This window comes from Lepisma saccharinum, chromosome 9, assembly GCF_977018435.1.
Source record: "Lepisma saccharinum chromosome 9, izLepSacc3.1, whole genome shotgun sequence".
Lineage (NCBI taxonomy): Eukaryota > Metazoa > Arthropoda > Insecta > Zygentoma > Lepismatidae > Lepisma > Lepisma saccharinum.
The window spans coordinates 73,849,041-73,866,592 of NC_139237.1; the positions used below are offsets into that span (position 1 = coordinate 73,849,041).

A 17,552-nucleotide genomic window follows, 5' to 3' on the forward strand; every position below is an offset into this window, starting at 1 on the left:
TGATGACAACACGCTGCTATTACGTAATGTACTACTTAATGTAAACTGATTTATCCATCATAGAGCGGCCATATTGGAAGCAACACTAGCGCTGAGGTAATAATTTTAATCATCGCGAATATCCGATGTCATCTGGTGGGATTTTCCGGAACTACTCTATGTAAGATACTATGTTGTCTTGAAGTCGTTCAAACCATGGGAAATGTTAGAAAATCTTTTTGTGGGTTAGAAGAAGTGAAAAGTTTACAGTGTTTCAACACCGTGAATTCAAGAAAATGAAATTTGTAAATAAATCAGGGAAAACAGAATTGATTAACAGAAGATTGGCATGTTGAGAGGAAAGGACGGAGTATGCACGAGTCTGTTCACTTTATTTTCCGAAAAATGATTATATTACCATGAAAGTTATAAATTGTTCTTTATAAATAAAACTTTTTCTTCGAGATCAATGTATTATGTATTAAATTTGGAACAGGTCCACGTCGATTAAGTGCGAAAATAAGTTTGAGAATTAATTAATGTCTGTATTGGTATCCAGAAAAAGAAAATCGACATGCTAATGTTGCTGTTTCATTCAGTAAGTCCTTTTTAAGTGAAGATAGCCTCGAAGAAATTGTGAATTCTATTATTATTATCCTGTGTTATTACGTCTTTCCTCTCGTCTTTGTTGTCTATCAGCCAACCTCCGTGGGAAAGTGCAAGTGGCCCCGGATCGGTACCCAGTGGAGGCACATAATGGTTCGGATCCCACTTTAAACTGTAGGTCCAGTCCCGATTAGCCTTTCCGTGCATAAAGTGGACTTAAAACACCAAATCAACCAGCCGTGGTGTAGTGGTTATCACAGCGTGCTACGACACCAAGAGTTCCGGGTTCGAACCCCGACCTGGACATGGGTGTTCTTTGTACTTGTTCCTTCATTAACTTTATCGTATCATCTTTGCGATTAACCAAATATGACAAAAGTGCGACGCTAAGTAACAAAAGTAAAAAAAATGTAATTGATTGATTCGATTTATTTTACTTCGCTTCTCCGCCACTTTTGGCAAATCGCGAATATGATACGATAAAATTGATGAAGGGGCAAACACAAAGAACATCCATGGCTAAGCCGAGATTCGAACTCGGTATCTCTGGCTTAGTAGTCAAATCAAATAGTTTTTGATTTTCGCAAGGGGGTGGGAGTTGCGTGTACTTTCTTTTAGTAGTCATTCCTCATTTTGCAATCTTTTCCTGTCCTTGACGTTCTTTTATTAGGACCTACTGGGCCCTAAAAGGGATGGGTTATGAACTTATGACCCACACCAATCACCCTTGGGTATGCCCCTGATTGCTACCCCAAGTGTCGACGTCACCGCACGTCACTGTCTGAATACAAAGTGGACCTAAGACAATCCTTGCCAAGCTGAAAAAAAATAGTGAGACATATTAGTCGATCTCGGTAAACACACACACACACACGCACCTTACTCCACTTCGCCCCGGGTACCAACAAGGGCGATAAAAGCAGAGCGTGTGGGTGTGTAACGCGGACGCGATTTTTCTGCCACCTGGTGGGGAAAATAGTAAGCTCATCTCACACGTTCCATTGAAATTTGCCACCCTGTGGGACAGGTGTAGATGAGTGAGGCACTAGAGACTTATCATTTCACGATTTGTTGTTGTTCCGCTATACGAAGTTGTTGCGTGCTGCTATATCTTGTTGCCCCTGTAAGTTACCATATATTTCCATCTCCTCCATTTTGTAAACGGAATATCTCAAAAACTGTGTTAGCCGAATCCGAAATAATTATTTGCCCACTTGGGGGGAGGGGTCCGGACCCCCTTTGAATTTTCGGGAGTTAGGTTCACACGATCCCAATACACCTCATCGTATAGCACACATTTTGAGTAAACAAGCAGACGACTCAACCTTAGATAATTCTAATAACCTTGAATTGATGCCCGAATTTTTTTTAATGTTCACGTGACGTAGATTACATAAAACGACAACTCTGCAGTGCTAACTTGTTTTCACTTTCCAAGAACAAGTCAAGACACGTGTTGATAATTAATTTAAGCTATTGTTAATTATAATACGATAATTAACATTTGCAGAGTGCGTTCCACTGACGTCACCTAACCATGTTCATGAGAATATCCTTATAACCATCTACATACCCGCCGAGAAGGGAGATACATGGGGGACAATTGTCGTGGGGCCCGGGAATTCCAAGATGAAATGGAGCCCGAGAGGAGTCTAAGCAGATGGTTGGTAATGGGGAAAAGGATTGTCTTGTTATGCATTCATTATGATTTTCATAGTGCAAGAAAATAAGTGAATTTGCAAGCGCTAAGAACTTCTATCATTGTTCATTATTTGTGATAGGTTAGGTTTGAAGTGATACTTGCGCAAATAGTTAAATGCCCTTGTTGAATGACAAAGTAACAGTAAAGCGTTACTCTTGAAAACAAAGTAATGGTAACAGTAACATAGTAACTTTTAAGTAACCCAAAGTTTCCATAAAAAAATAGTTGTGTTACGTCTTACAACATTTTAGCTAATTGATTTAACTGAACACATGCAAACTCTCATGTTATGTATGTGTACATATTACGTATACCGAAACTAAAAGAAAAGTTGATATGCTTACGTAATAATACAATTATTATGGGTCTATGAGCATCGAGGCTACTTGTTCAACACGGAAACACAAGAGCTTTAATAAGAAAACAGTAGTTACTGCAATGAATCTTATGAGATCAATTTCTCGTGAAGATTAATGTAAAAATACACGTATGAGAACTAAAAATCAACGCATTTAGATCAATGTGGATCCAACTGTTTGGTAAGATTTACACCCATCTCTTCCGGTCCTTACTTTCAAATAGGATTCACGGACGCTTAGCACTCATTCAACCTTGCCAAGAAAATGTAAGATAAAACGGAAATCGTAAAAAATGTGAAGTACCTTTCAAATCCCTATCGAATGGTAATTGTGCAATTAAAATACCAATCAGCAACACCCTACGCGTCGAAAACAATTCCTTCGATCCAGCAGACATCATTATCTGTGTTCTCTCTTGACACATAGGCAGGTAAATGTACGGTTTAGCTTAAAGCTTCTTCAGCAATATACGTACCAGGATTTACTCTCGTTTTCTGAGATTCAGCAAGTCAACCATGTTTGTATTCATGGTCCCATACATATTCAAAGAACCAATCGCCATAGTTAAAGCCAGAAGTATTGGGGGAGAATGCAGGCACATTAAAGTAACACACTGTAAATTATCTCACAGAACAGACAGTACGTATAAGTAATAACTAGGGAAGGGATTTTAAGGTGCCAAATAATGGTCGGGAAAAGGGAAAAAAGGTTCTGAAAATGTTTTTAAAAAGGTGCCTTTATTCAATGCTCTATTTTTCTGCGCCTTCTGTATATAATGCGCGCGGACCGCGTAGAGAACTGTGATTCTGCCGAATAGGTTTTGTTGAAGTTCGTGTTTTCTTTCGTGGGATTTGCTTCATTATCTTGGGAACTATTGGGGCTGCAATGATTATATTATATAATTTTATAGCTATCGTTCCTTTCTACAAAATGAGACTAAAGGATTTGATGTAGCTTCTCAAGAAGAGTGAAAATCATTTATTTTTCTGTCCAATTTTTTAACAAAACATGAAAGAAAATTAAGGAAAAATGTGCTGAGTGGGGTAAAAAGGGGATAAATATGCTAATCTGACTAAAAAATGCGAAAAGGTCAACAAAGTGTGTTCATTTTACTTGATTCCATGACCTACAATACATATCTCAAACGATCGGTATGATAACAGCCATATTTTTGGAAAACCCGTTCCCTAATAATAGCAAATAATCATTTGAATGTTTATGACAGTTTAGTATACCTCTTATTGCAAATTCCTTGCGTTGTCGTTTGTCGACGAATATTCAAAAGGCGTGCAATCTAGAAGAATAACATTTGCCCATACTCTGGAGGAGGGAAGGGGGGAGAATTAGATGCAAGGGGTGTCCAATTCTATGTCCACCCCGGGCCAGTAATCTTAACCCACGGCTCTAATTCGCAACAATCATTTTTTCATCAGCACTGGTTGTCTGCAATTAAATTGTATTTTTTATAGAAGCTATTCACGGAGTGATCTTATCCTAAAAATATATTTCTGCAACTTAATTTGGAAGGGTAAAGCTCCACACATGCTCGATCTGGACTTTACTTCAATGTGATCAGTACCACACTGCGTTTGCCATTACTCCTGACGGGTGAGAAGCTGGGCGAGTCTCAGAGCATAGAAATATGAATTTCCTTATATCTGATCATCTATCCCGTACATCGAATCTGAGTCTTTGAATTTGAAATCCACAACCGTACACTCGCACCCTTTTTTACAACCCACGCCCTGATTTTATTAATATTGAAAAGTTCAGGTTAGAAACATCATTACAGGCTATTGTAGTACGTACTCAATTATTAAGACTCTGATTTTTATATAATTACATACGTGACCAAGCAAAAATGATAAATGTTGATATAGTGCAATATTAGGAACTCTATAGCCTACATGATATTTGTGTTACATATTTTAAGGTATATTCTATATTTTCCCGGTGTTGGACATAAAATACTTTGATTGCGTCATTTCTCAACTTCTCTAGAGTGAGACAGATATGTTTATGGGGCAAACAAATAGAATGTGATTTCTTTTTAAAAATCGTGTTTTAAAGTATGAAACTTTGTTCTTCGCTCTTATCACATTTTGCAAAACAAACATCTCTTGATTTAGCTACAGGTCAACACTTCAGATGATGATTGACACGGAATTTGAGAAATCCTGTCAAACCATAAAAAATATTAGTACTGTAGATATTTTACCGATTTGTTTCTGCATATTTATATTTTGCATGTTTGGCTACAATAAGTTTGCGGCCCTTATGAATTACACAAGTTATTTTAAAGAACTCTATCCATTGCCTAATAAAGCAATTTGAATTTGAATTCCTGATATATATTATAATATTCTAAAGGCATGATTCTCCTGTAGGAATTTTGACTTCCCGGTCCGAGATGACGAAAGTTAGAATCGTATTGTTCCTGCTCTCCTTGATGTTAGTTGTCGTCAGCATGGTAAGTATGTACGTTTAACTATTTTCTTAAATTTAGGGAGCAGAAGAAGTAATAGATTTATTCTTCTTCTTGCATAGGCTCTAAACCATGTAAGGGCTCTGGTCTTCAAAACAACATATTTCCCTTTCCTTTCACCTTGGATACAGTCTTTTTTCCCTTCTACTTTCATAACCTTTCAATCCTTTCTTACATCATTTTCCCATGTATTTAGGCTGTTTGTCCAAAGATCTTGTACTAATAGGTTTATTACAAGATTTAATATTATTTTATATACATTAATTTTTCAGTTTGTTTTAATTCTGCATGTTTCATCTGTATATTTAGTTAGTCAAATATTCTTCTTAGAATCTTTCAAATACTAATACTTGTAATTTTTGTTTTGTAGATACTTTCAACATCCATGTTCTCACTGTATAAGTAACGCTAGATCTTATTATTGACTTATAAAGTTTAAATGTAGAACTTTTAGATGTTTTTCTTACTATTGAATAGGTTTATTTGCATGATATGTTTTGTTGTTTAAATTAATCCTATCTTATCTCTTGTTCGATATTATTGCTCTTTTTAACAACTGGCTAAGGATATTTGTTTGATTCGGTTTGTTCCAAATATGTATATTATTAACATTTAAGTTCAGTGCATTTTAAATGTTTGGTTTTAGTTAATTTATAATCAGATCAAAATCTTTGGATTCATTCTTCGGCTTCTAGGACAGACTTATTACAAAGCATATGGCATTTTCCGCTACCTTGAAGAAATTATGTATCGTTAAGGTACTGAAGACTGAAAGAAGCTGAATTTGTGAGTTTTTTGGTCACAACAGAACAGATGTTGAATATATTTTGGATGCCACAAAAGAAAATTCAAAAACGAATACCCAAATAAGATATTAGCGTGGTGGTTAGGGAGGGAGGGGACCATGGTCCGCCACCATGTTGAACAAAAACGACATGTAGATTTTTTTTGCACAAATCTGTCCAAAACCTAAGTATCTCGAGAACCAGTGGTCGTTTTTAACATGTTTTTTTTATATAAATAAAGGAAAAACAGTGAATATGATTACATTATGTTTTGTAAATTTAAAAGGGAACTAATTAGATGACAATCAATTGCATTTACTCGAAATTTGATAACCTCATAGTTTGATTTCAAGCACAAAAGTTTACACAATAACCTCTCTCGAATTTCAGGAGGAGGACGAAATTCTACTTAGCATTGGTGACGTATTTCAGTCAGATAAGTTGCTCAAGATTACAAAGCTGCAAAACGAAGCAAGCCGTTCTGGACTTACAAGAGAGAAATATAAGTACACCCCGGAGGCACGAGAATCAGAGATTGACATTGGAGCTCTTCGAGTGTACAGAGATAAAGACGACGAAGGGACTGGGATATGCAGCCTGAAATACGAGAACCACTTCATTGAATTGGAAGCCTGTTCGAAGAAGAAGATGAGAGTAACAGTCAAAGTTTTTGGACACGATTCCGATTGTAAGTAATAGCAATGAAATGTAAATAAAATCCGAAACAGATAGCCCAAAACGGTCCGATATCGGGAGTCAATTATATGCGGAAGTCTTTTAATATAGTATGTATATAGGGTTGTGACCGGATATACGTACAAACAAATGTAATATTCAACCATATCGTACTTGATTATATCACCTCGAAACAACGAGTAGGAGGTGAATGGTGAAAGTACACTAGGACACACATGACAGGTAAAACACTGATGTTACAAGAAATAACAGTCTGTGTTATAGAAGATTAATGTATTGATGCACTGAATACATAGAAGTAACAGCTAACTTACACAGTAGATTACACATGAAGAAATAACTATTTATGAACGAAGTCCGCCACACGAAACATATCACACAACCGTGTCGTCCATTGACACTCCCTCGTGTTGCCAGATCCTACTTGAAATTCTCTCCTACCTTACGTTTACAATGTTACTAGCGGTATAACCTATCTGGTTATAGGGTGTCTAGTGGGATCCATAAGTATTGTTCAGCAAATTGTCCATGACTATTTTCGTTGGTTTTTATCTTCATCCTACGTATTTTTAAGGACTGTATTTTGACGTATACTGGTTCAGAAATTGTAAGCAGATTGCTTGGTGTTTCGTGTCAGTTTCTGAAGCTCTCATTGCATAAAACAAAGGGAGTAAACATGTAGATGGTTATACTTATGTCCCACTGTACCAGAAGTAATAACGCAAACTGAAATGGTGAAAAGTACACGATAGTATAGGCAGTAGCGGCTTCTGATTATTCGCACATTCGCACGTGCATACCCAAATAAATCTGCAATGTATTTTTTTTATTATTATACTTATTCACCGAACACTATCTTCATCAAAACATCAAACATTCCCACACTCCATCGGCGACCAAATCTGCCTCGTTTTACGAGCGCCTGTAAACTCAGGTGCGTTCGCTTCGCACACGTCGCAGTGTGCTCTTGCTGCTGTTTGCAGCATGCAAGGAGAGAGAAGGGATTGGCGCCTGTGGCTTACGCGTACTGCTAGTGCAGTGTTCACGATGCAGTGTTGCAATCCCATTCCATTCGAGATCGTCTGGCGGAGTAGAGGCACATCATCGTAAATTGAGGGATTTTTTTTTTTTTGGGAAACGAGGTATTTCAAATTTGTATAAATTAACATTTTTAAATAATTTTCATGACATAAACCCCTCCCATAGCTTCATTTTCAGTAAAAGGTGGCCATAACTTGGGTTGCCAATACATTTAGCATAATTATGGACGCAAATACGGGAGCTAGTATTTGAGAGGGGTGATAAAACACCTCTTCTGGACACGATGCTGAAGTGCCCACCCATAAAGTCAGACCACTAGCTGTTACTGAGTAGAGGCAAAAAGTCTAAGTAACATGGGGTCGCAAATAATTGCGAATGATTACGATCCGCCATTGACTTCATTGCTTGTATACATTATAGGCTTGTATCAAGTCTTCGTGAAAGTTCAGACACGGGAAGAAAAACCTCATTCCATCTCACTGTTTTATTGCATTGATGGATACGAAACAGGGGCGTGCACAGAGTGTGTCCGGACCCACAAAAATCACTGTATTAGAATACTTCCAAGTTTCGTTGCACCAACGTTCTCTGCCACCAAGCACCCCGTCCCCCATTCACCTTCTCTGTGGTTCAGAGACTAATTCACATATAAACATGAATTCATTCAGCAGATACAAAACAACTTGAAATAATTTTTCATGTCCAATGTATGTGCAATTTATTCTGCAGACACATAGAGGTAACACATCTAACGAATAAAGTATGTCGGAGTGTTAATAACGGAATTTTGATAGAGGACGAACTGGGATAGTTCAACTATATAGTTCAACTTTAACTACCTTCCCCATCGTAGTTGTTTGGAACTTTGGAAATACTTAATTTTCCTTTAAGAGCATAATATTGTTTATAAGGGCGATGAGATTTATCTTCAATAAATTTCTAAGTGAAAGCATTGGTCGGGGGCAACTGCCCTCTTGCCCCCACCTGCGCACGCCTATGCCTCAAATAAAAACCTGGGTACGCCACTGACCTGAGACATGGAGTGAGACATGAGACTCAGTGCAGTATTTGTCTAAGGCCCGCTTTACACGGAAGCATTTTTTTAACATTTTTGCAAGCATAAATGCTACGTAAATGCTTCCAAAAATCTTACAGCAGATAGTACTTTACACGGAAGCATCTCGTGTAACATTTCGGTTAGCTTTTGCGATTACAATGTGTAATTTGTACAGCACGACAGGCACGTCGAGTTAAACCATCTATGGTAAGTACACCGTGCACACTATTGAAATAACGAAAATATTCTTCTATACGTGTACTGTGTAAGCTAAGAAGTATGTATTTAAGCAGTGCCATTGGTTTTGTACCTAATACAGTTTTATAGAAGACGTTATTCCTCTCGGTTGAATAGTTATCGTCTTTTAAAAATGTGAAGTGATACATTGTTTACATCTCACGCGGCCGCCATTACATATGCACTCGTGACCTAGAGGTCGCTTCTGATTGGGTATGCTACGAAAAATGCTACGAAAATAGGACGTATCGAGGCCCGTAGCCACGATTTTATTTCGGGGGCGACTCATCAACACAGGCGTCGCCAGAAATATTTGTAGAGGCGGGCAGGCCACTGATATAACTTGATTAGTAGAAATAATAATAATGATAATAATAATTATTACCACAGTTATGATTATCATTTTACAAAAATAACTATTATAAGTTATTAAAAATACATCAATTTTAATCCACATTTATTGTTGTTATTATTATTATTATATAAATGGAGAGAATTTGCAACTCGATCCACCGTATGAGTGAATATCCAACTCAAGTGTTGTCCATTATTTTTCTTACATTTTGTAGTTAATGTACTGAAATTCATAGTTATTAACTTTTACACATTCCGTTAAGAAAAGGCTTTAAAAGTTAGAGCCAAATTTACTCATAAAGTTTTTATTCTGTGACGTCTCACAAAGATAACTATATATTTTGAGAGTTGTGGATCCAGTTATTCTTTGGATTAAATGGTAGAAAATAAATATATAACTTGGTTTCGCTATTATACACTAAACTTTTTCGATCTAATGTTTAATCCTGCTAAGGTTGTAAAGTTAATTACCACTATATTTCAATTATACATTTGTAGGATTTCGGGGGGGCTTCAGCTCCCTTAGCCCTTCCCTTGGCTACGTGCCTGGACAAATCCTAACCTTGAGAAATGCCATGAAATATGCCGTGACATCTGAAATGCCATAAGATTTTCACTTTACACAGTAGAATGCTGAGGAAAGTGCTTTAGTGAACTCACCGTATAATATTGACACGAACTCTAGTGCTTTTCAACCATGCACAAGACCACAACCAACACACTGCACTGTTGACCAAACAATGCAAGTTGAGACTCGAATGGGATCATTCTGCGGCTAGCACGCATTAACAAAATTAAAAAAAAAAAAAAAAAAAAGCAAAAGAGAGTTGTGAGGTAAGAGCGATAAACGTAAGAATTTTTCCGCCCGAGAGGTTACGGAGTGACCACAGACGCAACAAAAATGTCTTGGTGCTTTCGACTGCTTCCTTCGAAGCGTTGGCAGGCAGACAAATCGTGCAAGAACTGAATGAATGTAGTTACGCTAACGGAATGCAACCGTGCATAATAGAATAAATCAAATGCGGGATTCTTGTGCGCGTGAAAGGTCTCCGGTGTCGTAACGATCGTGACAGTGGTAGAAAGGATCAAGTTGGAGCTTCGCCTAGGGCACATATGTACGTAGATAAATCACTGTGCGTATTGCTTTGGGGAGGATGGACACTCAGTGGCGTACTTGTGATTTCATCTGGAAGGTAGTTTTTTTGGGGGTGTATGCAAATTTGTATATATTGCCTCAGAACTAGAGTACTGCATTGGACCACTTTTGCTCGAAAATACTCGATCGAATCTCCCACGCTCGAGCATAATTCGCTCGAATATATATAATTTCAAATATCATTTCAATTGGACAATAATCGTACAAATATATGTGTAAAAATCCGTCCTGGTAGTTTCAGCCCATAATCATGTATTCATTTTCATATATTGCTATAAATTGCAAGATAGACTAAATTACATTTTAACATGGAGATGATGACTATGCTTAATTTAGTTTCAATTTCACTGCTTCTATCCCTTCACAATACATATTTGAGGGCTCACTACTACAGACAAACTGCGGTTATACGTGAACTACTGGGCTTCGAGCGTATACCGGTCCTTAATGTTCGAGCGCTTTTCGCTCGAGCGAAGAAACTGTTCGTTCCGTAAGCCATCTAGCGTCCGTGCGAACTATTAGACGATCGAGCAAAAAGGTCTTGAGTCAGCACTCTACTCAGAACAATGGCTCTAACATAGTCATTTAATCTTATGATAACTTTTAAACGTAATTTTGGAACTCTTAGCATGTATATTTACGTTCTAAGAAAACAAAGGCATACTCAAAGATAGCTAAGGAACTAATAACACCGAACTATTTCCAAGTTCAAACTTAATGACATCTAACCTAGCTACAAGTTTGTTATGAACGCTTCAATACCTGTAAAATATCAGCACTATGACATGAACATCGTCTCGGATCGTTGAGTTGTTCATTTAAAGAATGATGCCCTTCTGTAATCCACAGGTCTGCATACTTTCCGACAGTGAAGACTTTATGACTGGACCATTAACGGACACGAATGATTTCTCAATTGTGTTTGTTACACATAGTTAATCATACTACATGCTTCCAATTACCCTTTCTTTGAGGTGGTAGAAAAACATGCCTGGAAGGTATAAAATAATTTTATATTGCCAGGTATAAAACTTTTTGTGTGGGAAATCACCGGCACTCCTCCCATTAATTCGCACACTGAGATTAACAATGAGAAGGATTAGATTTTCAGTAAACAAAGATGCTGTAATTCTAAACGTATACATACGCCTCATGTCGCTTTTGTATCTTTTCGTTTAATCGCGTCGATGAAGAAGAACGAACTGATGTAGTGGACGAGACAAACTCAATGTTATATGTGCGCCTTACCCAGGAACCGAACCTGGTATATCTGGCTATGTAACTTAATGCAATAATGGCCATCTCATAACCTGGTTATTATTATTATTATTATCGTCAAAGTCACACCGAATCAATTAAAGAAAATGAAGGGTGCGGCAATGAATCGGGCGATTTTAAATACTTCACTGTTAATACAAAATAATGCATAATACATGCAAATCATACATAATTAAGACAAAATGAACTAATTTAAGAAATACCAAAATAAAATACAATATAGTCTTTACATTGTGATTTATTTGAAAATGACGTTACTTTCGTTCCGGACAATATCAGTAAGATATGAATTTGAGTCACCTCTACCCGGATCCAGTTGCGGTGATTAGGAGGGGCGAGGGGGACAGTTGCCCCTCCACTTTTCGCCACTTTTGCCCCCGCACTATGCTAAACGTTATCTACAAAGGGAAATATACTGTCTTTGCCTCCCCAGTTTTGGCACCTTGGCCCCCCGGTTTTATAACCCAATCGCCGCCACTGCCAGGATCTGATCTTTCAAGTTCATTAAGGGTGCGTGAAGTTTGGTTGGAAGACTTTTCCTTTCAATTACTCCGAAAGAAAATCACACACGAACAGATCCGATGATCTGCCGCGCCAAGGAATATCCCCGTTGTAGTTTTTGTAACACGATTTTACAGCGTATGCGCGCTTTGTCCGGTTCTACGATTTTGCTGCACCCTGTATAATTTTACATTCGACATCTCTAAAGGTTCTAAACAGTGATGATCCAACATGGAGATCATGCCTGTAATGTTAATGTGTGTATCCCAAAGTAAGAAACATGTTATTGTCGAATTGTAAACAGGTTATGTAATGAAGTCATTATCGTAACAAGTTACGTAGCCAGAGATACCAGATTCGAAACGAGGCGTGGCCCAGAAAAATCTTTATTGCGAAAAGATCTTTCCGTTAATGACTTGTCAACTCTGTGAATGTTGATGGCACTGTGTGCATGTCGCTTATTCTTTAAATTTTCAGGCTCAGGACCAGTGCCAGATCTTCAAGACGCCAAACCCCGCAGTGCGCGGGGGGGGGGGGGACAAGTAAGCCTTTGGGGGGGCCCTCAGCCATTGACATAGTAGAGGGTTCGCGCATGTAAAAAATAAACGTAGTTACTCATGGGTACAGAAACGAATACAATATATACAGGTGAAGGTAAAAGTTAAAGTTCCCTGTGTACATAGCACCTTGCTATTTAGGTACGTTTAGGGTATGTGGGGGTAGGGGGTTTACCCAGACTAGTATGAAATCAGGCTAGAATTTCACGAGAAATGCAGTGGTGGAGGTTCCTTCACCCTATCTTTAATCAGGAAAAAGTTATGACTACATGATTGTAACAAATGTATAATTTTCCAGATGTGAGAAAACAGTGTCTCGCTATACATACTATATATATATATATATATATATATATATATATAACATCACCACGGGCGCCGAAACCGGGTGGGTCAGGGGGCCCGTGCTCCTCCAGTTCTCGTTGCCCACCACCTATAGGGACCCCAATGTAACTTTGAACATATTATATAACTTTTGCAAGCAGAAAGTTCGCACACAACAAGTGGAAAATTAGTCAGAATTCTGCTCTCAAATGCACAGAATCAATAATGTGGGACTATCACTCAGTTTGAATGTTTTTCTTCTTCCTTTTTCAAACCGAGAATGAATTAAGGAAAACGCTTGGTATATTATGAATGGTATTATGACAGGATGGACAGTTGGGGTGCCAACAATCGGCCTCGCCTGGGGCTTCCTCTTTTTTTGTTGGTAAATATGGTTGAAGATATTAAACTCCTATAAAGGATTGTAGGAATAAGTATTATAAACCGAATATGATAATCAAATTCTCAGTCAAAAGTTACATGTAATGTATTATGTTGTAATACATAATCACAGTAGTACAATGATTTTTTTGTCCAGCTAATAAAGATAGATGTATCTTGGTATATGTTTTTTTTGTTGTCAAACCTAGTTCTTATAATTACAATTATTCAAAGGTTAACTCAAGTGTATTAGGTCCCAACTTAAAGAAAAAATACTTCTCCCTCCCGCAAACAGAAAGAAATCAGCTCAGATTTGCCCCCACAATCTCCGAAGAAATCGGCGCCTATGCACATCACCCCTACCCTATTTAAAAAAATTGAGTTGAATTGAATATAGTGGACGTCCGCTTAGAACAAAACAATGTGGTTCACCCTAAGCCTAACCTGTTTCTATCCTGACCAATTGTACCCAACCTAACTCCTTTACTTTTTATAGGGGTGTTAAGAGACTTTTGAATCACCCTGTATGCCTTATATGCGACTTTTTAATTATAATATACGTATATACACACACTCGCGCGCACGCGTATTCATGTGTATGTGTGTGAAGGTAGGTAGGTAGAGGGGGCCCTTTGGTAACATTTTGCGGGGGGGGGGGGGGCGAACGTTTGTAGATCCGGCACTGCTCAAGACGAATCGCCGTTCGAGTCCGAGATGGGATCGGTACAATTGCTCATTAATAGACACGCATTAACAACTCGAGACGAAACTGCTAAATGCACCGTAACTGGAGAAAACATATCTACAATCGCAGCAGAATGTGTATTAAGCCACTCATTAACTACATTTCACTATTAATTTACTCTAAAACTGAAATAACATAAAAGAACAGTAGAAAGTGCATTAAAAATCCGTTTATAGCAACAAAGCACGTTTTTTTATGATGTATTTAAAGGGCATAGGCCTAAATATACTATACAGTACAGTAAAATGTTTGTACGGCCACGTATTATAGTGACCAGAGTTTTACGAGAATATGCCGATGGTATTCCTGTGTCAATGCGACTTCTTCCCGAAAGTCTGCGGCAAACAGAATTTCATCAGTGGTTGACTGCCTATTCTTTGGGAAGTTCTCCCATGGACGTTGGATGTACGTATTCATAGCCGTTACGGAGCAATATGACGAATGCGATTGTTGACTTCTAGCCACATTTAAAACCTTGCATTCTGCTTTTTTTCCTTTCTTTTGTCTTTTGCCTGTCCGGATTAAGCGATTATCGAGGTCCGGATTAACGAGATTTTACTGTGTATATTATAGCATTCATATAAGCTTCCCCTGTATGTGGAGATGCGTTATTTCCACGAGGAAGCTTAGAAGAGTATGATTATAACGTACAGTCACGGACACTGCTGATTTGTAAAAAAAAAAAAACATAGACTTTCAATGGAATTATTACAACCCAGAAGTGTCCGTGACTGTACATGTTCCCTTCATCCTTCTGTGGTTTGTGGTTTTCGTTTTCACTTTTTTATTTGTTAATTATTATTATTTGTCTCACCTTGTGGATTCCATTGCTCTGACATATTATTAACCCAACAGTCAAATTTCAAGTCAGTCACACAATAAATCCTATCCATGGTCATACGCAAAATAACAATATGGAAATATCTTTCATTTGCACAAAATGATTTGATAAGTAATATTAAGACATATTTTTGAGGATATGTACAGCCACGAGCAATAAAAATGGAGCACCTATATCCTAAAATACTCGTTTCCCTGTAATGCGTTATGTGTATTACCTAATTTATTATTACCAGAATCTGTCATTGAAAATTTGCAATCCAAATTCACTCATTCCCGTAGAGTTAGGCAACACACATAACGCCTTGGCGGGAAGCCAGTATTTCAGGATCTATTGCCCCATTTTTTTTACGGTGACTGTATATTTTATTAAAAAAATATTTTTCCAGTAGGGCGAGCTGACTACCATTCACGATTCAGTCTGTTATAACTTTTTTAAAAAAGGGGAGAAAATTTCAGATAACTCATGTCAAGTATAATTGATACCACACTATTTGATGTTTATATAACTATTTTAATATTGACTATTATTAATTGCAATACAGCTCATTATTTTAATAGTTGTTATCTCGTCGCTATAGTAACCAGTCAAAGAAAAGGGCAATACCACGTTAACGAAAATAGAGCGTTCCGATTGGTGAAAATTTCCATTTCAATCCCTGATCCTACATCTCGGGTTGCTCGGGTTGCTCGGTTTCTGTACATGTTTTTGTATTATTACTCTGAGTATATGTGCTAAGAATGTGTTTCTTTCTATTTTTCAGCACACGATGCGCTGGAAGCTTGTTCTAATGCCTTGTAAGCTTACGTAAAGCAGATGTTTAACAACCATTGTAAGGAATAAAAACTTTTGTCTGAGCCAAGGTTCGTTTTTTCCAGTTTCGAGATTTTAAAAAGCAAGATGAACTTCAAATCCAATGAACTCATCCACCACCTGCCCTTCTACACAGTGTCAGCACTATTCATCTACTACGCAGTGTTGCCACAATCTGAGGTCACAATTTCCCTTTCCAAGGGGCAAAAGTTCCCTTTTTGGACTATTTTTCCCTTCACCTGAACAAATATAATAATAATTATTATTATTATTAGCAGTGGTAGTAGTAGTAAAATTTACGTTGATCCATGTTCGTATGAATAAAAATATTACACAATTTTTTCACATACATGTCAGCTTCATCGCTTTCTGGTCAGATGTCCCAGGTTTAAAACATGGTCAGGAGGAATCCATCAAATCGTTAATTTTCATCGTTACAATTAACCGAAGATACAGAAAAGCGACGTACAATAAACTTAAGAGAAATATAAATAGATGCGGACTTGTATTCAAGGGAGCAGAAATAAGAAGGATCAGAGAAAAATAAAAAAATGTTAATATGAAACTGGAACTTAACATAAACTGTAATAATGTAAAGTCAGAAGTCTTAAAATTTCCCTGAAATTGTGATATTTTCGGTCTGAATTTCCCTGCAAAAGGGAAATCCCTTCATGTGGCAACACTGGTGCTACGTTCGTTTTCCATACGCCACCTTCCTGCGTGGTCGAGCGCATGGTTCTAAGAATATCATGGTCGAAAGCGTTGATTGGTCGAATCACGATCACGCTGCCGAAGGTTCTAGAATTTTCCAGGGCTCGGGACCCAAACCTTCATCTCATGTTTTGTACGCATGAACACAGAGGCTGTAAAACAGTGGGTTGTAATGTAGTTTTTCAGAGGCAAAAATAACTGTTCCTCTGGGTGGTTAAACATTCAAATTGGAGTTCCCGAAGGAAGCATTCTTGGACCTCTCCTTTTCTCCATTTATGTAATGGACTTACATAAGAGCCTCTCGCATGCGCAGTACCACCAATACGCTGATGATACTCAGATATAAAGGGTGTTTCATAAAGTGCGCAGTTTTTGAAAATGCAATAACTCAGTCAAAATTGCATGAAAGTTGACACTTTTATTTTTATTATTTTACATATTCACTACGATTTAATAATTGAAAAGTGAAAAGTGTCCAGCATATGCCCGTATGCGATTTAAAAGTGAAAAATGATGTCTGGCATATGTCCATATGGCATATTTCTTCGTTTCGCATGATCGGTTGCTTTGATGTCTTGCGTCAACTGAACCTTGTAAGGGTGCATATGAAGGTGTTCTTTCAGTATTCGTTGCACTGACGATACCGATATCCCCAACTTTTGTGAACGACGGCAAGTGACTTCGCGGGGCTAACATTCACACTGTCTTGCACTACTGCAATGTTTTCATCTGTGCGACGACTACGTTTTCGCCCAGGCGAATTTATGGTTGCAACTGACCCGAATATCTCGAATTTCTTCACCAACCTCCTAACTGTTGTTGCAGTGGGGGCATTATTACGTCCGAAGATCGCGCGAAGATTACGAACTGTCTGTGCATAAGACTCCCCGTTTCTGTGAAGTGTTTTCAAGATAACGACGCGTTGCTCGATAGTGAACCGCTCC

At 37.8% G+C, this 17,552-nt stretch overlaps 2 protein-coding genes across 3 annotated transcripts in view; one reads left to right on the plus strand and one right to left on the minus strand.

Moving 5' to 3' along the window:
* Window positions 1–10,055, minus strand: part of LOC145992144 (putative fatty acyl-CoA reductase CG5065) — a 72,517-nt gene extending 62,462 nt beyond the window's left edge. The window contains exon 1 of the mRNA XM_083128413.1: window positions 9,962–10,055. The gene's annotated coding sequence lies outside the window, so the exon portion shown is untranslated. The remainder of the gene's footprint in view (window positions 1–9,961) is intronic.
* LOC145992145 (uncharacterized) lies at window positions 2,996–15,944 on the plus strand. 2 transcript variants are annotated; one of them, XM_083128415.1, is made up of 4 exons: window positions 2,996–3,076; window positions 5,034–5,116; window positions 6,307–6,604; window positions 15,848–15,944. In XM_083128415.1, the coding sequence occupies exons 2-4, from the start codon at window positions 5,057–5,059 to the stop codon at window positions 15,883–15,885; spliced, it is 396 nt and encodes a 131-aa protein (XP_082984541.1). In that variant the 5' UTR covers window positions 2,996–3,076; window positions 5,034–5,056; the 3' UTR covers window positions 15,886–15,944. The 2 variants fall into 2 exon arrangements, with proteins under 2 accessions (XP_082984541.1, XP_082984540.1); XM_083128414.1 differs by lacking the exon at window positions 2,996–3,076 and adding an exon at window positions 3,155–3,285.
* Window positions 15,945–17,552: the final 1,608 nt, after the last annotated feature.